Raw genomic sequence first — 23,479 nt, forward strand, 5'->3', positions numbered from 1 at the left:
TCAATGTAATGTTCGTGTTTAATTTTTTTAAGAAAAGATTTGATAGTTGTGCAATTAAATGAACGGGAATAAGCTTTTTTCTAAGCCTTCAATAGACTTATTGCTATTATTTTGCAATTCTAGCGTTTAAAAAGCATAGGTAGGTTTTCGCTTACCTAATATGTAAACTATTAAGAGAGACCATTTAATATCTTAGTAATTTTTATTTTTTTGTTGACTTTTAGTTCTCAATAATGTATTTAGTTATGAAGCATAACTATGCTATAGAGTATCAATACTCAATATATTTATTTTATAAATACCTAAAAGACGAAGATCAATGGCTACAATGAAAGGATTGAAATTCTATTCCTTATAAGCTACTAGAAATACTAAACGGACTCATTTTACTCTCTCCCCTTATCATAATATCCTAATGAAATTATGGCTTCTGTATTATTGTATACGTATATACTACAAATCAATAAACCTGGTATAATAACATTTCGTAAGAATATATTACATAAAGGAAATTGTTTATTTTTTTCCAATATACCTACCAAGAATAAGTACCTGATAACTCAGACGCCAAATTCAAAAAGATAACTACATTTATAAAAACAAAGTTTTGTAATTTTATCGATTTAGTGTAATATAAAATCACAATATTAAAATAAGTCGTTTTCTATTCCAAAATGAACATTTTTTTTTTGTATAATCCATTTTTTTATGTACTAGTATCTAAATTTTTACGTAACTAATTTTTTACTTCCAGTTTACTAAAAATTGGATGATTCGATCGCGCTGGTAATAAGATAGGTAAATCACTAATAAAAAAATTAACTATTTTTGTGGGGCTGTGACTTATATTACGAACATTTTCAAATTTAAATCTTACCTAAAAGCAGTATTGTTGTATTATGTATTCTAGATATATTTATCTTTACATGTGTAGGTACATCTTATATATTAAATTGAATACTTATTATTTTCCTTTTTATTTTTGAACTATATTAAATAATACGATTTAACTATGATGGACAAAAATGTCTAAATCAGGCCCTGCACAAAAATACTATAAATCGAAAATGGTAATAGTTTACATATAGTTAACACGTAAAAGGGCGATACACGTGGCTGTATGTAATATTTTTGCATAACAAGGGTTAGCATTTTAGTAAAACACCAATTTTTATACTACGCCCTCTCTAAGATTTTTTAATTTTATGATTTTATTTTTTTTGGAACAAATTCACTTTAACAGATATTTTTTTTTTGCCATATTAAGGTTGCCACACACTGGATCGGGTCGGATAGGATCAGAACCGAACTTTTTATATTTTGGTTAAAAAGGTACATAAAGTAAACGTGCTAGGGTACAACTTTGAGTCTTTATCATGATGTACCTACTCATATATAACTATAGTATTATTACATAGTATCATTAGTAATGATACATTATTAATCATATATAATACACTTTTTAATATAATTTAATTTTACATACTTAATACATTATTACAATTTGTTATTTATCACTTAAATCCAGATTTTTATGAAAATGCATATTTTTTTTAGCATAATCAAAATTATACCCAAGAACCATATAAATTCGGTAACGAAGTCTAGATTTCAAATCAGCTAACTTATTTTGCATGTTTGGATTTTTTGAAAATGTATTTGCATATATGTTATATATCATTGAATCGTAGCATATTTGTAAATTTATATTGGTCCATACATTATACAATATTTAAGTATAAAATTGTGTAGGTCTCATCGTATGTGTAAAGAAACAACACACACAAACATAAAATAATATATATTTACAGTTAATGGGGCAGGGGCTGCTGAGGCCAAGTCTAAATAAACAAACAAAATCAATTTTGTTATTATAATAAGTTCTAACAATTTGCGAGACTTTTCGAAACTCATACGAAAGTATTGGAAACAATTTTTATCGTCATTTTTTAAATGAGCAAATAACGTATGAAATTCTCCTTCATTTTCCTGTGCCATATTTATACTATGAACCCATTGTCTTTTCTCCTTAGAATTTTCTTTTTCTTCTTCGACATCTGCTAAGAGAGCTAGTGGCATTATCATGTCTTCTTTATCACTACTTGTATCACCCATTATATAATATTTATAAATAAAAAATGCGCTTTAACAATAGTTAAACTTATACGACCATCAGCTACAGATAACAAGGGTAAAATGCGGCCAGTGCTCGGTGTACGACCGGGAATTTTTGCGAAGTGTGACAAAATTCGTTTTCGTTCTGACGTTAGAAATTCGATTCCGATCCGATCTAACCTAGTGTGCGGCAACCTTTAAGTTAGTAAATCTTGAACTATAAAAACAAATCCCTACGCCTGCCGGCTTCGGGAGTAGACTCGAGCACCTTCAGGAATCTTCGTTGGATAGGGACTCACGCTCTCAAACCCCCAGAGAAAAAAATAGTTTGTCTAAAGGACTAAACTAACCTAACACTCTGGAAGCGTCAACAACCAAACGAGTACGAACCTAACCTATCCTCTGGTCGCTAACAAATGTATGGTGCGGGGGCCACGTTTATAGGTACGCGGAAATATGCAAATTTTAAGTAGTTACAACTTTTGAACTAGAGGTAAGAGGAGTCCGCCTAATCCTTCAGATTCATAATCATCGTAAAAAACACTATACCTAATATTGATGGTCTAGCGCAAAGATGTTTTAAGTGACAATTAGCAAATTGTTCAGTAGAAACATTTGTATTATATAAATAATATACTAAAATAGTAAGTACTAAGTGAAATAAATACTAAAATATTGGTATAAATGCACTTTACAATATTTATTATTGCATAACGCATACAGTATATCAACTAATTACAATTATTATAGTTAATTTATAATTTAGAGACTAAAAAAATAACATTTGTCTGTTTTTCTGTGATATCTCATATCACAAAAGAAATGGGCTTTAGATGATAAGAACAGGTTAGCAAACATTTTTGTTGAGTGTCCGCCCGCCACCGCGCTGCCTATATTTTCAGGAGTATAATTATTTCAAGCCTAGCATATTAAAGAATTGTTTGACGCAAAAATATTAAAATTTAAAACTGTTTTATTTTAGCCTTTTAAGTTTTAACCATTTAAGACTTAATTTGATGTACGTATATAATATATATAATATTATATTCATGATAAAGTGATATCTAAACAATCAATCTTATCATTTAAGCGTTATCGGGTTTTAATCATAGTGACATGACTATTGAACATCAAAAATAAAAACAATACCATATTTATACCTATTATTATTTATACGTATAACATAGATATTGAAGTTTTTCAGGTTTTTCTTATCTTTTAAAAGTTAGTAATTACTTATTTATGTTGGACGAATTTTGACACTAAACTCTTGCGAATTATCAATTCTTATTTCAATTTACTTAAGCTGGTGAGTCATTATTACTCATACTAGGAAAACAATTTGTATTCTTTAGGTGATTCTAAAAATAAGATGTATATAACATGTCAAGAGTATTTTCTATGTTATAAGCTCGCATGCTTTTATTAAAATAAATTATCCTTAGTAATTTTACATTATTCATTTTCACAGGAATAGGTAATTTTTTATTAAAATGCCATTAGAATGGTTATTTGGGCGTCGGATGTCCCCCGATGAGATGTTAAGAAAGAACCAACGTGCACTTAACAAAGCAATGCGAGATTTAGATCGTGAAAACTCGAGAATGGCACAACAAGAAAAAAAAATTATAATGGATATTAAAAAAATGGCCAAAGATGGGCAAATGGTATGTAATTAAGTGTATTTATTAAGTATTATTTATTTATTTTTATCTCATAATTTTCCTTTTATTAACCTTAGTATACCTTTTATTACCTTAGTATACATTATAATATTTTGCCATACAATTGAGTATTCAAATTCCTGCATGAAAAAATTAAGTATACGTTTTACAAAATGTCTATTTTCTACATACAATTTTATTTTTGACTTCAATAAGAACTAAATTGTATTTATTATACAAATTGATAATACGGTTAATGTCAAGATAAGTAAAAATGCAGATAACTAAATTTCTTACAATTTGAATTAAATAATATAATATTAATACTTAGCTTGTTCCAGTTTTATACATTTTAATATTTAATGCTCTACTTTAAGATATAGTTTTATCCTGCATATAGATAATGAAGATTGCTTGCAATAAAAGATATGTAAATGTTCTAAAGATTGTTTATAGTTGTCGTCCGTGATATAGATTATAAAAAGTAACACAGAATAATTGTATAGTATAATTACAAAAATAGATTTGCACATTTTGTAAATTTAGTAATGCCATTAATCTGAAACCAAAAACCATAGAGAAAAGTGTCTATAAAGTGTCTATACATTATTAAGTATATATAAAATTATTTTATAAACCAAATTATATTTACTTTGTAATTTGACTGAGGCAAATGTATTATGACTTGCTCTTATATTTGGTTAATTAGTTGGTTGGATTTTATAAGTTCTGTTAATAAACATATATGATTCTTAAAATGTAAACATTACAACAAGGAGGGGAAAGGGCTTAATGATGTTTGATCAATAATCTCTTTAACATGGCAACCAAGTTAGTAAGTGGAAGTAATATAGATTATTCAATTTGGAAATCTTTATGATTAGGTTATTCAATTCAGCTGTTTATAAACCAAATATATTACAAATTAGTTCCTGCCCTATAACATTTAACAGTGAACTTTATTTTAATAGTTAATAGTTTTTGTTGTTATCGTAATTATGAAATCATTCAGTTCTAAACCGAAACGCGTTGTTCCACCATTCAGTTCTCAATCACGACAACCAAATACTATCGTAGTCGGACTTCCGCGTTCACGCTTTTATCAGACTCCAATTGGAAATACAACTTTTCGTCGTTACTACGACCGAGGTGATTTTATGTTATCCGTAGACAGTGGTCGTATTATGTGGAAAACTTCTTTTGACAATATTGATTATCATCACTACTTGCCAATTTTCTTTGATGGTTTAAGAGAAGTAGCTTATCCATATCGTGCTGTAGCCGAACGTGGAGCTACAGATTTACTAAAAAATGGTACTTCAGACCGTATATTGCCCGTGGTGCCACAATTGATTATTCCTATTAAATTGGCACTTAACACAGGGCATCTAGATGTAGTAATTACTACTTTAAAAATGATTCAGACATTGGTGACGTCCGCTGATATGGTTGGAGAAGCTTTAGTCCCTTATTATAGACAAATATTACCACTTCTTAATGTTTATAAAAATCTATATAAAAATACTGGTGATGGAATAGATTATGCCCAGTATCAACAAGAAGATGTTGGGGATTTAGTTAATAATACATTAGAAATCCTCGAACAACATGGTGGAACACATGCTTTTATTAATATAAAATACATGATACCTACTTATGAAACTAGTATTGTTAATTAAATTAAATGTATTATAAATAATATATTGCTTATTGTACACAGAATAAATGATTTTGAATATCATATACGTTTATTATTAATAATTTTTCTTCCTTTATAACACCTTATTAGATATGTAAGTATTAGGTATTTGTTGAATAGAATAGATGAATATTTTGAGAATTTAGGAATCTGTAAAAATCATGGCCAGAGATTTGGTGAGGACAAGACGGTACCAGAAAAAATTCATGGTAATGAAGGCTAACATACAAGCAGTATCATTAAAAATTCAAACTCTTAAATCACAAAATGCTATGGGTCAAGCTATGAAAGGTGTGACAAAAGCAATGCAAAACATGAATAGGTAAACTACATAATTTTTTATTAGTATTATTTTGTCAAAATTCCTATACTTCACCGACAGTATTTTATTGTTTTTCATTTTTAGACAACTTAATCTACCTCAAATTCAAAGAATACTACAAGAGTTTGAAAAACAATCAGAAGTAATGGACATGAAAGAAGAAGTAATGAATGATGCAATGGATGATGCTATGGAAGATGAAGGAGATGAAGACGAAACGTAATATCTTTAAAATGATTATTACCCTTTTAATTAATTTTATATTTGTTACTTATTTTTATTTTAGAGATCAAATTGTATCTCAAGTATTGGATGAGTTAGGTCTCCAACTTACAGATCAGCTTTCTGGATTACCAACAGCATCTGGTTCAATTAGTGTAGCAGCGACGGGTAAAGTACCAGTAGTAGCTCAGGATGGTGGTGGTGCAACACCACAACCAAACGATGCTGATGCTGACTTACAGGCAAGGTTGGATAATTTAAGGCGCAAGTAATAAAAATAGTTCGCACTGGAATATAAAAAATAAATACCTATTTTATAACTATTAATTGTACTTTAAAAAATGATAAATTGAATATATATATTTTTTTATTATTTTTTTTTTATTCATAATATTAATATAATAGAGAATATTTAGTTTAATTAGGTTTTTTAATATTAATTTTAATTATTTAAATGTGATTTAGAACCGTTTAATAAATAGTTAACGTATGCCTAAGCAAGTGAATGAAATCTTTATATTTAGTTTATTAATACATTTTATATTTACATTTCCGCTGTATATTATTTCTATCAAGGCTATATTGGGGAAAGGGTTTGGAAGTTCAACCTCCCCAAACATTTTTTTAAGACAAAGAAAATGTATAATTAAAATTACTTATTATTTTAAGAGCTAAATCACAGGATTGTAATTATTTCATTAATAATATTTTACTTTATACATGTATTATCATGGAACTATTAATAGCTTTCAGTAGATCCTCTTAGTCAGTGACTATGATTTAAATTACAAGGTAAACTATAAAACTATAAATTGAAATAATTTATTTTGTTGATTGATTATTATAAGTAATGAAAATATTTGGTAACCCTAATAGCATATTAATAATAAACTTCTTATAAAATAAAAATAAACCTCCTTCTGTCCCCAAAAATTGGGTCCAGTTCCGCAATTAAAATTATTATTATTCATTAGTAATAATTTTGTCATTTTTACAAAAAGGTAAAATAACAATGATGTCTGTTAAAAAATAAAACATGTTTTTATAATTATAATATATACCTACAACTAGACAACGGTACAAAAAACATAGGTAAACCCGTTTTTAAATAACTGAGGTATTTTATGATTTTTACAATAATGATTAATATTCATTATGAAAAAAATTAATAATAACATAAAGTAAGAAAGTATAAGTATATGTAACAAAATCTTTAAACAAATTGAATTGGTAATGTAAAAAAGAAATAAAACTGCGGACCACAACAATTCAAAACAATTATTATTTAGATTAATTTTAGTACGCGTATTTGAAATTCGGATTGTCCGTGTGCCATCCAGTAGCCTTGGGCCCAAATTTGTAGACGAGCCTTTTACCTTGCACAGGCAACAAAACACCAGTCTTATAATAGTATCGCATCGCTCTGCTAAACTTCTCGTAGTTCATTCGTTCGTTGCGCTTGAATTTGCCCCACAGTTTAGCAACTTTGTCGCTCTGGACGAACCTAAACCTACCCTCTTCGTAGTTTTCCCAACATATATACGTAGGACAATATTGAGCGTCTAGCAGAAGGTCTCTGATGAACTCCCATATTCTGCTCAGTTTGGGTTCCGACTTGGACCGTTTCGATTTCGTTCCTCTCGGTCGACCCACCCGTTTTTTCTCGTCTGACGACACGTTGACTTTGCAAAATTCTTCATCTATATCTATACAAGCACAATGAAAAAATTATATTATTATTATTTAATAGTATTACCATGACGGTTACGGTGATGATCACGGTAATCTGTCATGTGGACTTTACTAGTATATTTACCGTATTAAGAAAAAACTTAACGTTAAGTCATGAGTGTCTCACATTATGTCATTCTCGAGGTACCACATGACATGACTGACAAAATAGTACACAGAGAAAGTTATTTGAAAAAGCTTTTGGTACACCAACATATTCATGTGAGAGATACCCGTTTGTGTCATGGTATATAAAATGAGTTTTTTGAAAAATAGACCTAATACCCAACGTGTTAAAGAAAAACAACCACCCAATTAAGTAATAACATTTGTACGTCTATAATTACCTAAAATGGTAGGGAGTAAGTTGTAGTTGCAGTCATCGGTCGGTTGATAGTAACCGCAGTCCATGGAAGGGTTATACACTGGTACGCGCTGAGCTGGTTCATTTGGCGCGTATGCCGTCGTAATAGGCGTGTGCCACGTACTCGGTTGTTGTTGATGATGCTGATGTTGGTGTTGGTCATGGGGGTTGTTGTGGTGGTGTTGGTGGTGCAGATTACTATCACTGCTAAAATTGTTCGTCTGATAATTATAGTAATTATGAACGTATTCCTCGTGGCTGTTATTGCTATGCGATTTACAGTCTTCTTTTAAATTCATCAGAACTGTCGCCAGATCCCTTTCGTTTTCGCTGTAGCTCGAATAACCATTGTCCACGTCCCACTGTAAAAGTTTATTTATACAATTATGCAACTTGAATTCAATAATAGTTATCTCTTTGTTGAGGTAGGACGTACTAGTAGCCAGTAGGTAGTTCATTAGGATTAGGACCGTGGTAAAAATTCAAAAAAGGTTGCGCCGAAAGAGTTTCAAAGTAAATATACAAAATGATTTTTACCTATTTTTTTAAATTAATTTTTTTTTTTATTAGCCTTTATTGGGAAATATGATGGCTCGACAATTAATTTTTACCTATAAAACGGTTTATTTATTATTTGCAACATAGCAAGTAATTACTTAAATTACGTTTGGACCGTTTGCTCAAGAAGTAAATAAGATATTAGAAAGGTAAAGATCTGTAAGAACCTAAAACATAATTTTAGCACGCCTAGCTTTGTTCAATTATTCTTGGCCGTTTCCAATCCTAACCAGACATTTTTTTTCTTTCTAAATCGGGTTTGATCTGAATTTTCAGAAAAATAGCCCGGTTTGATCTAGTCTTTCAGATTCCTGACACGGTTCAGACATTAGTTCGCTTAGTTATTAAAAAAAAAAAAAATTTATAAATACATATAATACATAATAGAGTGTCCCTTATTTTGAAATGTTATGCTCTTAATATTTCAAACTTTCTAGTTGATGAACAATTCAAAGATTAATTAGATGGCCATTTTGCGCATGCACAGAGTCAAAATCTTCATTTACCCCTAAATTTCCGGAGTTTTTCATATAACTTCAGTTTACGGCATATATAGACAGGATTATCATTTTCACGTAGGAGCAATAATTAATTCCTACGAATGAAATTCGGTGACATCAATATTAATACAATTCTTTGATGCTTGGTACAAACGACTTAAGTAAAAAATTATCATTTTTGACTTAATACATTGAAAAATTCAGAAAAAAATCTAATTTTTTTTGGTACAATAATGTTAAGTCGTATTGATAACGGTTACCTCCTAAAATCCAACTGTTTCTGACTTATGTCGTTTGTACCAAGCATCAAAGATTTATTACGAAACTTCTCAAAATGTAGCCCAACACATAGTGTATTTTATGATTAACACTCTTTAAAACCAGTTCCAATACGTGATGGTGACAACCACATGACGTCTCTTCCGAACATTTGCTCTATCAAAACTGCAGCACTCTTGGGCCTTGACTGAACCTGTATTCGATGGCATTGTGTCAAAGCTCTAAGCTTTGACGCTATCGATCAGGTCTAATCGTCGACTGCTTCAAAATATCATTTATTTGAGAAAGCCTGTTAAATTTTCAAGCTCTGTTACCATCAGAAGCTTCTCGGTATCACCATTAGTATTTAGTTGCCAAACTAATAACTTTTTTTTAACTAGTTATTATTTTAGTGTTTTTATCATAAACCCTCTAATAATACGCATATGCACTGCTAACTTTCCCGACAACCCCACACGCAGACTCAAACATAACTGGAATCATAACCTAGTAACATAAAACCGTTTAGCAAAAATTAAAACTTGACCACTGAGTAGTTACCAATTGGTGGCTTCCTCGCGTGTTAATTATTCAAATTATGTACATATCCTCGACAAAAAAAAACTCATTATAAATATTGTACAGATTATTTTGTTAATATAGATAATAAAGTATTTTTATCATAGCAAAAGTAGTATATTGCTACATTACATCCGTAGGAATCATTATTTCGCTTGCGTGAAAATGATAATCCTTCATTCTATTTAATATGCCGTAAACAAAAATTATATAAAAAAAATTGGTCATGTGACTCTGCGCATGCACAAAATGGCCGACGAATAATTCTTTGAATTTGTCGTTAAAAGTACGTGTCATACGCAAGCGACACGTTGGTTTCATATTTTTAAGATTTTTTTTTCATCTTCCGAAAATATTGAAAAAAAGTCAATAATCCCATATTATTTAAATGGAAAACTTCACTATTATACAGACATGGTGAACTGAAGTAGTAAAACTATAGGGCTTTTTTTTTTAACTAACTACCTAGGAAAGTTTGGAACCGTTGAAGCATAACATTCCAAAATATATACGAATAGATACGCGCTGTTGCAGTATCAGCGACGATATATATCTGTATATTTTATTTTAATGTTACACCAAATTGTATATAATTTTTTCATGAAAAATCATTTTTATAAAAATGTGCACAACCAGTTGTTGTGTCGACTCTTGACCCTTCTATTGGTATATATAAAATTTCTCTTGGAGTATTGTCTATATTTTGCTCCATAGTTATAAGTATAATTTTCGATACGTCAATATTTAAGAAAAAAGTTTTTTTAGTAAATTTCATCAATGCCAATTTATTTTCAAATTAATTTGTATCAGCTTCAGGGTAGTATTTTTATCATACACAATGTTTTCTATGAGTAAAAGCTATTTTGGCGGTAAAAAATGTTTTCGCTGTGACAAAATTGTGAAACTTTAGTAATTGGCTGGTCCAATTTCAATTCTGTAAAAAAATAAGAATTTGTGACCTCTTAAGAAAATTAAGTTAAAAAATGATTCTCATAAAAAAAAAATACATTTTTAAATAAATTAAATTAGAAACGTTTAATGTTAAAACACAGTCAAAAATACAAAAAACTTTTTCACGCATAACATGGTAAAGTAGCCAAAGAACCTTATACCTTTACACAATTGAAATCAGACCATCCTAAGTAATCAATATTTTTCAGGCTTTTCGATCTAAAAACAGACTGCATTCAATCACCATAATCTCAAAAAATGATAACAAAAATTCGTACTATTCAACATGTATTTAGACATACATTCCTATGTAACGAAGAATTAGGTGTAATACTTATTTTCTTAGTCATTTTTGGCAACCAGATGGCTATAGTTTTCTTGTCATATATAATAAAATACCTAAAAATTATACAACAATTAAAAAAAATAAACCAAAAATTAAGTTAACATAATTGAATTTCAAACATTGTACATATTATACAACTTAGTAATTTTCTTATAATTTTTAGCTAATACCTATCCACATAATTATAAGATGTCGTCGATGATATTTAAAACTACTATACTAATCTGTCTTCCGAAATATCTATCCACGGTTATTTTATATATTTTTTAAAATATTTATCTTATTACCTGGGGTGATATACTGTAGTAATCTTCTCCTGTTACACAAAATTCATTGGTTTGGTAAGCGTTTGAATTATTCAACTCCCACATCCTGAAAAATTACATAACTAATATAATATAAAACATTACCATTATAATTTAGATACCGTTATGGGATGTCTACATAATAATAATAATAAATACGGGCAGCTTTCGACTACTCGAGACTTAACAATTAAATTGTTTAAAAAATTAAATAACGATTAATTGCAAAAATCATGTTCATATAAATTTACACAAAATTTCGATATTGTTTGTCAATCGCCTTTAGTAATACCACTTGTCATCAGTCAAAAGTATTCTGTTGTTGCTGCCCGTTTCCAAGGTTTAAGTTCAAGAGTTCGTTTATTCAACACCTGTACTTTTCTTTATCACGTACATTCGTTTAGCGATTCGTTCGCACAGTGTAAATTCCTTTCTAAAGTACCAGTGTCTTGCAATTCATTCGTACCTTGTATCTATCCTTTTTTCATTCAACCTCTATTTAACTTACTGTAAGAATAGTTCTTCAACATCCGCGAAAAATCTGGATAGCTAGCCGTTACATCGTTGGCAACTCAACCAAGAGATTTAACACTATCCAGTGCGTGTAGCTTCTCTCTCTTTTATTTTGTCTTACGTCAATACAATGAAAAATGAGTATAGACAATTTCTCATATTTAGCATCAGATTTATTTTTATTACCCAAAGTAGTTGAAAGTTTTGTTTTTTTTAATTAAATGTATATCAATTAATCTAATTCAGGAGTTTGCGAGACGCGGATTCTCGAAATATCAGGTCAGGTTAGGAAAAATCGCCCGGGTTTAATTAAGCTTGAAAATTCAAGTAACTCAGAAATAATCCGACACAATCATGTTCAATATTTTTACACGGATAAGGCTCAAAGTAGGACTGTTCCCAATGGACCTGATTTGAAAAGAATGTTGGGCTTTGTGGGACTTAGTAAAAAAATAGTCCTATACATTTAGCTCACAAAATGTATAAAACAAAAATATAAGTCTAATTCGTATTATAACTTAAGATCATACTTGTCAATAACGTCAATATCATGGACGTTATGTTGTTTTTAGTTTGTCCTATGAACTGTAAATAATTCTAAACGGTTGTAAACGTCTCTAACTTTATTACATGGATCTTTTTAAATACATTTATATTCACTAACAATAAATATGCTATTGTCTACTGATTCAGTGTTTGTATAATACAACCCAAAGGGAGGGGAGGGGGTTCCAAGGGTCTGAGCTTCTTTACTATATTTTGAAAAATGGTCGTAAAAAAATTAAAAAAATATTATCATTATTAATGATTGAACAGTAATTAAGCACTATGACAGTTGTTGATACATAGACTTAGATCAAAATAAAGAGTTTTTGTGTTTAAAGTTGTGAAAATGTTTTGTTTATAAAGTAAAGTATAAAACAAAAATTAGCCTCAGTGCTCAAAGAAAGTATCAAAGAGCAAATAATAGAACTAACGCTGACCTGAGAGGTGGACTGGAACATACCTTTTGATAGATAAAGATGAAAAGACTTAGTTTTAGCATCTATAAGCCTTAATTGCTTCTAAAAAGTATGTTAAAATAAAAACAAATGCTACTGCTAATAAAGTGTAGTAGCTGTCATGAGTGCGAATCCTCTTTGTTATTAATATTGTGCTTAGAATACAAATTTTCCTTAATTATTAATTGCTTTTTTTTCAGAACTAGCTACTTTATTATTTTTTCAGACCACTTGAGTCTTAAACAAATTTGTTATTATGTTAAATTTCTGAATTTTCACTTAAAGTTAAATTAAAAGTTTATATCAAATTTAGGAAATTCGTCTTACTATACGTGATGATTGTAATTAATTAATATTGCTCGCAAAAAGAAACACCATAAAACGAATTTAAACTTAAAATATTTAATAGTGCTTTATTGACTTGAGTATTATAGGTTCTTTTTAATTATTATAATAGAAAAAACGCAATAACTTACAATAATTATTGTTTTAATAATTACTCAATAATCCTCTTTCGTTATGAAGATAGTGTAAAGCTATTTTTTAAATAATAATTATCTAACTTTATATTATACGATAACGACAAGATATTAGATACCTACTTTAGTATTGGTTTCACTCTAAAAGGTATTCAATGCAAATAGAATTACGAAGCCCACTCTATTGTGTACTAAATATTTTGAAGATAATAAAATTATTTATTTTCTTACTTATTTTCAATTTAACGTGTTATATTGGTAACTTTAAGACTATAATTTCATTGACTTACTGATTTCAATTTTTAAATATTTTAGGTAAGTATATTATAATGTATTATACATTATTAAATATTACGATTAAGGTTTTAGTTTGTCGTTTAGTTCGTTATTGGCAAATCTTATGATTTATAACAACAATTGTACCTTGGGATTGATAAATTAGAAAACGCAAACTGACAAATTCAAAATGGAAACAAGTATCTACCGGAGAGCGAGTACTTAGTGGTTTTGTACCTACCTTAGTGTACCACATTCGTGGTCGATAGATAAGTGATAACCACTGAGTATTTAAAAAATATAAAAGAATCACGAAAACAATAATTTATTTTATCTATTGGTAAATCTTAGGCTATAATGCCTAAGCGGCTATATATTCTAGCTATTATATTATAATAAACAGCTATATTATTAAATAATTAAATTCGAATTTATTTTTCGGCTACCAAAGTGTGTGTCTAAGTTAAATTTAAAAAAAAAACGTTAAGGGTTTAATTATGTACATATTAGTCCCATAAAGGGACAGGTAACTGAAAATTAACTTTTGGGAAACTTTAAAGGGTCTGTATATTCTATATATTTTTCTAAAATTAAAAAAAAACTTCTACTTACGTGGACAAATTTCGGGGAAAATAAGTCCTATGGATTCGACGATTCTAAGTAAAGTTGATGGTTGATCGTAGAAGAAGACGTATTAGAATTTAAACATCGAACCCAGAGATCTTTAATCGCGTTAGGTATTTAAAGAATGTCAATGTATTTTTAAAATCGCAACCCGATAATTGTGTTTTACTGACGACTTCCACGCAACTACTTCCACACGCGTAAAATATCACATTAAATTAAACAAAAGCTAACGTTATAATGAAAGTGCATTTATTGTTTACGAAAATGTAACGAAAAAACCCCCGACTGTATTATTACAAACTTAAACACCAGTAGCCAGAAACGCAAGTCTTCCAACGCCGTACCGATGTGTGTAGCTAATTTATCATCGTCGATACATTGCTTTAACTACTCTAGCCTCTAAGAGATTAACTGATCACACACAAACTTGCCGACGGTTCCTGGTCCATATCGACGTCCGTTGCCCCTCCTCTAGCTTCGTTCACATGTAAAACGCGGCCTTGGGTAAATAATATATTATATTTTGTGACCTGACCTAATGATCATCGAGTTTGTTTGAAAGCTATTTACGTTAATTTCATAGTAATTCGTCAGTATTTATTTTTCATAAAAAATAATATGTCTTAAGAATTATACCTTCTTTTGCGTTAAAATAAGTAACATAATAAATAATAAGTACAACCAAAATGGCCACAGTGAGCTTTCAAAACATTAAATTTAACAAAAATTACACAAACTTTATTTCAAGCTTTCTTAATAGAAGGTAGTATTACAAAAAAAAATATTAAAAACAAAATTTAAGATAAAAACGTAATTATATTGACATTTGGATGTTATAATCGTGTACGCGCTCAAAAGTTTGACTGCAGAGGATCCATATAATTAGCGACTATGATGGATTTTCTCTATCGTGCACTCTACACTGTCGGAATGAAGTATGAATTGCATTATACAATTGCCATTGTGCTATTTTTTTTCGACGAATTCACGTATAATATTTTTATTTCGCATACAAATAGTGTAAAATTTACATGCATCTACAAGTTAATATATTATTATAAGACGTACAATATTCATTGAATCAATTTATGGCACACGTTAATTTTGAAGGACATGCTTATAGCTATGCAGTTTTTTTTAAACAGCAAGTGTCTCACAACTCAAATTTAATGCACCTGTTTGAAATATATTTTAATTTTGAATAAAATAGAGAGACTGATATTTAAATATTGATAAAATTTACGAAATAAACGATTATAAAAATAACCGTAAAAGAACAAAGTATCACTGTATAGATGCCTAATTTAGGCATACACAATATTTAAGACTCATATTAATGTGCATCTAGTTTAAAAGGTTAAAGACCAAATTTAATGAAAAACAGTTTTTACATTATTTTAAACATGACTTGGCTACTCTATTTAACATAAATAAGTGAAATAACATTCATTTTAATAACAAATCAGTTCTATTATAACCCATACATCAAGCATATATGTTTATATATAATTTATATACATATATATAATATATGTATAGGTCAAAACGCCAAGTACGAACTAACTTTTTGAGTATCCCCCTCCGTGGATCTTTTTAAAACTCACTCTGAATGTCTGTTACGATGAAAACTATAGCTCAAATTTTTTTTGATTATTTGGCATCTTTTTTTTTACCAGTTAATTATTTATTTTGAAAAATATTGCTTAGTATTGTAATCTTACTAAGTCAATGCCTCAATTTGGTGCCTTTAATACTTATACTCGACTTCGGTATCAATGACTCATGACTAATGAATGCTATACGATGATAAATATGTTATAATGAAGGATGCTAAGCATTAAGAAATATTTGTAATATTCTAACTTTTAATTTTCAATCACAACTATTTAAGAAACTTAATTTATAACTTCGTTTATTAACCAATCTATTGCTAAACTAAAAGTATAACCTATACACATTTTTGTAAAATTTGAATGTTAAAACTTAAGCACAAGATAGCAGAGATAGTACAACTATAAAGTTTGGTAAGTATACTTAAAATTATAATGTTGTACGATAGTATGACACAAATTAAATAAGTATAGTTTGTTATTTAAAATTTGAATTTGATTATTTATCCTTCCCGTACAAGCACTAAGTATTTGTACCTATGCGTACGTCTTATTCTGAAGCAACTTTACGAGTATATACACTTTTATACCTAGTAATAATATGGTACTTTATTATAGTGTTATATTATGTTAATTGATAACTTAAAACATTTATAATTAAGTTATCCAATCCGAAAATTATTTATATTCGTCAATAGCAATACAATTCCTTTTAACATAAACGTTCACTACAGTCTAGTACACGACGCTGATTCGACCTTAAGTTAAAAATATAGCACCAGAATCCAGGTGGCACCGGGCACGATAACAATTTTCTTAAGTTTATTTTTTTTATTAATGTTTTTGCGGGAGCAAGTAAACAAATAAAAAAAATTAAATTGCATTAGCGTATTAGGCAGCTAGTTATGTGAGGGAGGTAGGTAGGCGTATGTTCTATGAATTGCGTTGAAACTAAAAAAAAAAAAAACATTGCACACGCCGTTCTAATAGAAATCTGGTTTTCGCTATAGACCGTCGCGCGTTTTAAGGTCATCCGGACTCTGGCGAGTGATGCGGCCAGCAAGAAAAAGAACCAAGGCGTAAACGCAACCAGTGTGCAAGGTGCCTGGACAGACCGGCGCCAAACCGCGACGGCGCTGCACAATGTAATGTACAACCAATGCAGTTGTGCAACGCCTGCATCGTCGCATTAATAAAATGTGCACATAGTCATCGCCACGTGCGTCTGCAGTTCCGACAGGTTTTTTTTTTCTCACGGAACCACCTTCTCTACTGCGGACTAGGTAGTAGGTAGGTACTACTATTATCCCCTTCCCCTCTCCGTTGCATATAATGTCCACTCCGTCTATATCTACTGTGACTATGATGGAAATACTAATAATACATTTATAATAAAATCGTGTGTACGGATTAATATATAAGGAAATACAATTTTTCACAACAAAATTCGCCAATAAAATTATTAATCATACATAAACTTCAAATTTCCGGACGGTCAACTTTCTAAACGCAATATCTCAAGGTCTTATACCTGAAAAACGTCGAAAAATTTAGATACCTACTATGTTAAAGGCCAAAGCGCAAGGTCTAAAAATTACCATTTTTCTTGTATATAATTACACAAAAATCCGTTTAAACATTTAAAGATTTTAAAAGAAAATCGCATTGTTGTAAACAATTTCTGGATTTATCTGTTAATACAGGGTAAGATGCAGGGGTACAATTCCGCTAAAATAAGGAGGGGAGGAATTAAACACTGGAAATATTAGAAAATCCCCTTTCCTCACTACTAATGAGTAATGGTATGAAGCAGAAACAATTTTGGAGAGGCTAATTTCTAAACTAGAGGTGCTAAGCACATCCAAGCTCCCCCAAATTGCGCCTATGGTTAGATGTTTTTTTCAAATAGGAAAATAAGGTAGCTAAACAAGCAAGACAGGGAAGGAGGGAAATACGAAGACTGCAAGAAAGGTAGAACATTTTATGAAGGAAGTTTATGAAGTAGGGTAGAGAGCTAACCTATGATAAACGGACATAATGATGGGTTTCATATAAATAATATTGTCATATATAGATAGATATTAATTAAAACTCGTCCTTTTATAGCGTATGAGCGTTACTCGTTAATAACATCTTTGATTTCCACATAAATACCGCCAGGCCGGTTCTATATACGCGACTGTTAACGATTTATGCGCTTAACATCAAATAAATAAATGTAAACTTTTGCATTAAATCGATACGCTCAAGCATTACAGATACACAATGTTAATAATAATTGAACGTGCACATACAACAGCAAACAATGGAGTACACAACCTGAAGTGCAAGTGCAGTGTCATTACTCGCACCCCCTCCCCCCCCCACCCCGCAGTTACCCTTGGGGACGCGGATCCGTCACCATTGAATAAACTTATATTGTAATGATGTACTAGGTAATGGTATTACCTAGTATATTATTATACAGTATAGTGTGTTATTATTATGTATTATATGCATGTGCACTGTGGCCGCCGGATGGCGTGGTTGCATATGCCTCAACTTCAATGTTCTTCAATACATATCGGCATTTAGCGGAGATGTCGTACGCGATCACATAAAGTGCACGCGTTGTCAATATGCCAATCAATTTTATTATTATATATACTATTTGGTCGTGAGGGTCACACGCCCACTGCAGGCGGCTTGTCTATAATGCATACGATTTTTTTTTAATATAATATTATTAGGTACATACGTGTACTTCGTCTTGACCATGGGAATCGCATTATTGCACGTATGTTCTATTATTATGTACGTGCCGCGTGTATGAGCTAGTATTTGCTTTATATAAACTATAATATATACATTACATATATGACGAATGAGTGTAAGTACACTGTAAATATATATATATATATATATGATGTATAGAATTTGCACGTTGAAAAATATTGGCCGTATTTAGCGAAAACTTCACGAATGAGAAATCCACCGTTGAAGTCATCGCAAAGTTTCAAAGGAATCGTTGGTAACATGTATGACTCGCTGGCGACAATCTATGACAATAATTATATTATTATATCTAAACGTGCAGTGAATTGGCAAACTAAATTGCATAAAACCTAAACAATGTAAAAGTATTGACACGTGTAAAACTAATGGGAGGATAATCCTCCACCCCGTCATTTTTGTTTCGTCCAATTACAACACTGGATGATAATTAGATAATTATAATAAATATTTTGTTTTCAAAGATCGTGTACTAGCAAAAAATATGATGACCACCATATTTTCATCGTCTCTATTAAATTGTATTTCTTCTAAAAAAATGAATTGTACACTGTACAGTGACATGATTCACTGCCATACCAAGTGTTACACAACTAAATAAAAACTAATTAAAAATAAATATGTATTATTCAGGCAAATGCCTTTTCCCATAATATCAATTAAAGCATATTGAATTCGATAATTTATTAAACTCGGGGAAATGTTAATAGAGGGACACTGCGGTAAAATTATTAGATACCAAGCCCTCATTACACCAACAATAAAATGGAAACAGATTAATTTAAAATAGTAATCGAATTAAAAAACAAGTTAACCGTACAAAGCTGTCGAACGTGTATTTTTAAAAAGTAAGTACTAACTTATATACAAGCTCTAAAGCCAAAAAATATACAACTATATCTCGACCGACTGTATAAATATGTGGAGTTACATAATATAATAATATCAGAATAATTATTTTTGTATACCAAAAGGCAGCCGTGGTCGATACTCATGTGATTAGGCAATTATGTTATGCATAAATACATTGCAATAAAATAAATAGTGTATAAATCGTGTTGGAATGTAAAATATACTGAACTCGCATACCTTATCATTTTTACTGTATAATTAATGACATACAAATAAGTACTTGTTTTTAAACGATTTTAGGTAGGAATGACTTACGTTAAATAAACGTAATTTTTAAAGATACTTGAAAAACAGTGACTCCAATTTACTAACTGTGCCAAAAACCATTTGTGCGTCAAAAAACTGCACTATTACATTACATAGGTATTAGGTACACGATTTTTACCAGTTTAACCTTCTACGATCTATCAATAAACGGAAAACGTGATTATGTCACATATTATCATTGTTAATTATAATTAGGTATTATTATTATCGAAATAAAAATATTAATTTTAATTTAAATGGACTACTAACTCTTGTAAAGAACATTTTAAACTATGTATTATTTTTGATATACTAAAGATCCTAGTCCCTAGATAAATAAGTCTAAAATAAATGTAAAACGTATTCAAAGCTACTTCAATTATGACTATTAATTAACACTAAAGTAGCTTTATAAGATGAAATTGAGTAAATTCGTCGAGTTACTCAACTTTGATATAATATAATAAAATATAATATAAGTAATATTATGTGGATTTTGGCATGCTGACTGCAGTACAATTCGTGACGTACATAATTAGTTATAATGTGTATAGCGATAAAAATTTAGCAACGAACATGACCTTCATCAAATTTTAATTATTGGGTAAAAACAACAACTATTATTCATTCACATTATTTTTATTATAGTTTTCTTAGATTTTATTATATAAATGCACACTACGCTGTACATAATATAGGTATAAAAATTTGGCTCTGTTCAGGTATGCGTTATGCTTTATCTCTTGTCTATATTCTATTCAAATAATGAAAATGTACTTAATATATTTTAATTTACAATTAAAATTTAAGACGATACGCGAATTCATCATGGACTTCGAAGTTTGTACAGTGTATCCATAGTATTGTTTCCAGGTTTTTATTAAAGTTGTAGTATTCAGTAATCGCCAAAACGACAATTCCCAATGAAAAATTACAATAACTTAAATTGTATTTAATTACATAATATTATAGAAATATTTCTTTTTTATTTTAGTAAGAAATATTAAAGATTGATAAATTAAATTTAAAAAGTAGTTGGCTTTACTTGGCTCGTAAATGTATAAAGTTTAGCTGATTAGTTGCTAAAAAAATGATAAACACGATACTACTTCATTTTCTTATCGAAGTAAAATTTTAAATATTGGATAGTACTTTAAAAAATACGTAAATGTAAATATATGTACTGCAATAGTAACAAATGAACTCAATTTAAAATTACTAAGTTAATCAGTACTAAGTTAATCAAATAATATGAGCCACAAAGGTAGATTATTTAAAAAAGGATTATTTCTTGTAACGCTCAACAAAATGAACATAGTATATTTATCTATAAGAAATTCATTTGTTTTACCTTTAGTTAGTTCCCACTACCCTTAACCACTAATCCCTTCAATTGCATATAGTTGCTAGAGCACGCTAGTTTATTTTTTAGCTCTTTTTGAATAATTCATTCAATACAAATTTGTATTTTTATAATTACACAAAATTGTTTCGCTTACGACACCGAATACATTTTAAGGTTATAACTTTTAACTTAAAAGTTAAAAGCTTTGACACTTTTAATATTCTAGCTTAATTTATAGAACATAACGAATGTGACCGCATTAAAATAAAATTGAATTAACGATTCCTATTTAAATTATCTATAAATTGGTTATTGTACAATAGATCAATTTGTTTTAATTCATATGATAAACTCGTGTGAACTAAAGTATATATATAGCATATTAACTATTATGCATATAAAGCATTATTAATTTCTGACTATGATCCTCGATTATTTAACTTTAGTAAGCAAACAAAAATAATTATATAATAAAATATCTATTATTATCAGTTTGCAGTAATTTGTTGTCTTTGACTTCCGCTGTCTAAATACATCAGATTATTATTATTATGTGATACAAACATAAATAATGCAAAAATGTTTCCTTATTGGGTTAGCTTTTAAAAGAGTAATGTCCGACTTCCTACGATTTAGCAAAACCAACTAAAGCGATATTAAACACTTAATTATTCTATAGTCAATTTTATAATTAAAGCACTGTGCGATTTGCAAACATTTTTAGTGATATTTATTAACACGCTTTAGCATCTGAGCCCTGAGGCCATTTAGCGCATTTGGTAGACAGTTATAACTTATAATATATACAAACACATTAAAATATATTATACAATAATGTTCATGTTTAGGATCATGATCCACACGCCATACATGTTGTTATCTACTATATTGTTATAGATTAATAAGCATAGATGCATTTTATGCAACAATGACATTAAATATATTGACAGGTATACCGTATAATTAATAATTGATAAGTATATTATTAAATTGTTGACAAAATCATGTTGGTAATACCAAACAAAGTACATAACCGAGCATATAAAGGCGTTTGCATAAGCTATAAACATTAAACTATACTTGAAATTTAAGTGCAGAGGAATCTTCAGTACAGTTGGTGCAAACTGCTCTAAACAAGTCATTAAAAATAGTACTAGTATAATTTATAAACAAAACTAAATTTGGTGGTATTCATTAAAAATTAAAATCATTGAGCTTTTTGTACTTAAAATATGATACTAGAGTCATTCAACTCGTAGTGGTCTTTAAACTGCCAAAATGTAATACTATTGTAATCGTGTAAATTTTGTAAAAATAAGCATTTCGTTAATACTACCATCAATTGTAGCGATTGTCCGTTCATGATTTTCAACGCGTGTACGTCAAAACTATTTTTTTTTCCATACAGATGCTTCAATGTCAAGGTCCCGTGTGTGCATACTGCATAATATCTAATCGGTTACTCGCGGTGTCTCACTTTCACGTGTACCTACCGCCTAGTTACCTGTATGTGTATAGTAATAATAATAATAACACCCATTTGTAAACAGTGGGTAAAGCTTACACGCGCGCGTGTCGGCGTGAATACATTAAAATATAAAAAACAAAGCGCATATACGCTGATTACAATGTATAAAAATAATGTAAACACCTTATTAAATATCGATTTTATTTTTTTATCGTATGTTTAAGATTAAAAAAATCATCGCATTTAGATCGTGCGGCGTATTTGTGTTTTGGATCTTTATTAATTATCTCACGAGCTCACTGCGAAAGGAAAACTTTTTATGCGCATTTCGCATAATTCAAAGCGCGCCAAGTACATCGACCAACTATTAACATGCATTTATTTACCTACAAAAAAGTATAAACATACATACATACATACATACATACAGCTTTATTGTCTTTAGTATGTGTACGTCTTGTATTAACACACATGACCTCTATAGGCATTATCTTTTAATAATATTGTTTTATTTTTAGTACTTATACTATCGAATTTGACTACTGTGTGTGTGTGTGTAATTGCATACTATGTACTGTATCTGTATACCTAATTATTGGCTATTAGTATGTAGGTG

General features: G+C 29.6%; 3 protein-coding genes across 4 annotated transcripts; 2 read left to right on the forward strand and 1 right to left on the reverse strand.

Moving 5' to 3' along the window:
• Positions 1-3,260: 3,260 nt before the first annotated feature.
• On the forward strand, positions 3,261-6,571 carry LOC126841901 (charged multivesicular body protein 2a). The gene is made up of 5 exons (XM_050578673.1): positions 3,261-3,424; positions 3,587-3,782; positions 5,625-5,800; positions 5,885-6,019; positions 6,087-6,571. The coding sequence occupies exons 2-5, from the start codon at positions 3,609-3,611 to the stop codon at positions 6,292-6,294; spliced, it is 693 nt and encodes a 230-aa protein (XP_050434630.1). The 5' UTR covers positions 3,261-3,424; positions 3,587-3,608; the 3' UTR covers positions 6,295-6,571.
• On the forward strand, positions 3,791-5,617 carry LOC126841902 (parkin coregulated gene protein homolog). The gene has a single exon (XM_050578674.1). The coding sequence runs from the start codon at positions 4,778-4,780 to the stop codon at positions 5,456-5,458; it is 681 nt and encodes a 226-aa protein (XP_050434631.1). The 5' UTR covers positions 3,791-4,777; the 3' UTR covers positions 5,459-5,617.
• A 128-nt stretch (positions 6,572-6,699) lies between the features above and the next one.
• Positions 6,700-15,043, reverse strand: LOC126841900 (ecdysone-induced protein 74EF-like). 2 transcript variants are annotated; one of them, XM_050578672.1, is made up of 4 exons: positions 11,597-11,681; positions 11,266-11,362; positions 8,101-8,479; positions 6,700-7,728 (listed from the first exon to the last, which is right to left on the reverse strand). In XM_050578672.1, exons 2-4 carry the CDS (start codon positions 11,311-11,313, stop codon positions 7,319-7,321), a joined length of 837 nt encoding a protein of 278 aa, XP_050434629.1. In that variant the 5' UTR covers positions 11,314-11,362; positions 11,597-11,681; the 3' UTR covers positions 6,700-7,318. The 2 variants fall into 2 exon arrangements, with proteins under 2 accessions (XP_050434629.1, XP_050434628.1); XM_050578671.1 differs by lacking the exon at positions 11,266-11,362 and adding an exon at positions 14,496-15,043 and having other exon boundaries at positions 6,743-7,728.
• Between the last annotated feature and the right edge of the window lie 8,436 nt (positions 15,044-23,479).

Source organism: Adelges cooleyi, unplaced genomic scaffold, assembly GCF_023614345.1.
Source record: "Adelges cooleyi isolate 19-005CV unplaced genomic scaffold, UGA_ACOO_1.1 ACOO_flye_CR_arks_rails_tigmint_CR_PRNA_41, whole genome shotgun sequence".
NCBI lineage: Eukaryota > Metazoa > Arthropoda > Insecta > Hemiptera > Adelgidae > Adelges > Adelges cooleyi.

Bases quoted from the DNA above. Each gene is read 5' to 3' on its own strand.
- LOC126841900 (XM_050578671.1), bottom strand. From the start codon at position 11,680: ATGTGGGAGTTGAATAATTCAAACGCTTACCAAACCAATGAATTTTGT. The intron at 8,480-11,596 runs GTAATAAGATAA...AAACTTTTACAG, and splicing joins ACTACAGTATATCACCCCAG to TGGGACGTGGACAATGGTTA. The intron at 7,729-8,100 runs GTAATTATAGAC...GTGCTTGTATAG, and splicing joins CTTACTCCCTACCATTTTAG to ATATAGATGAAGAATTTTGC.
- LOC126841902 (XM_050578674.1), top strand. From the start codon at position 4,778: ATGAAATCATTCAGTTCTAAACCGAAACGCGTTGTTCCACCATTCAGT.
- LOC126841901 (XM_050578673.1), top strand. From the start codon at position 3,609: ATGCCATTAGAATGGTTATTTGGGCGTCGGATGTCCCCCGATGAGATG. The intron at 5,801-5,884 runs GTAAACTACATA...TTTCATTTTTAG, and splicing joins GCAATGCAAAACATGAATAG to ACAACTTAATCTACCTCAAA. The intron at 6,020-6,086 runs GTAATATCTTTA...TTTTTATTTTAG, and splicing joins GAAGGAGATGAAGACGAAAC to AGATCAAATTGTATCTCAAG.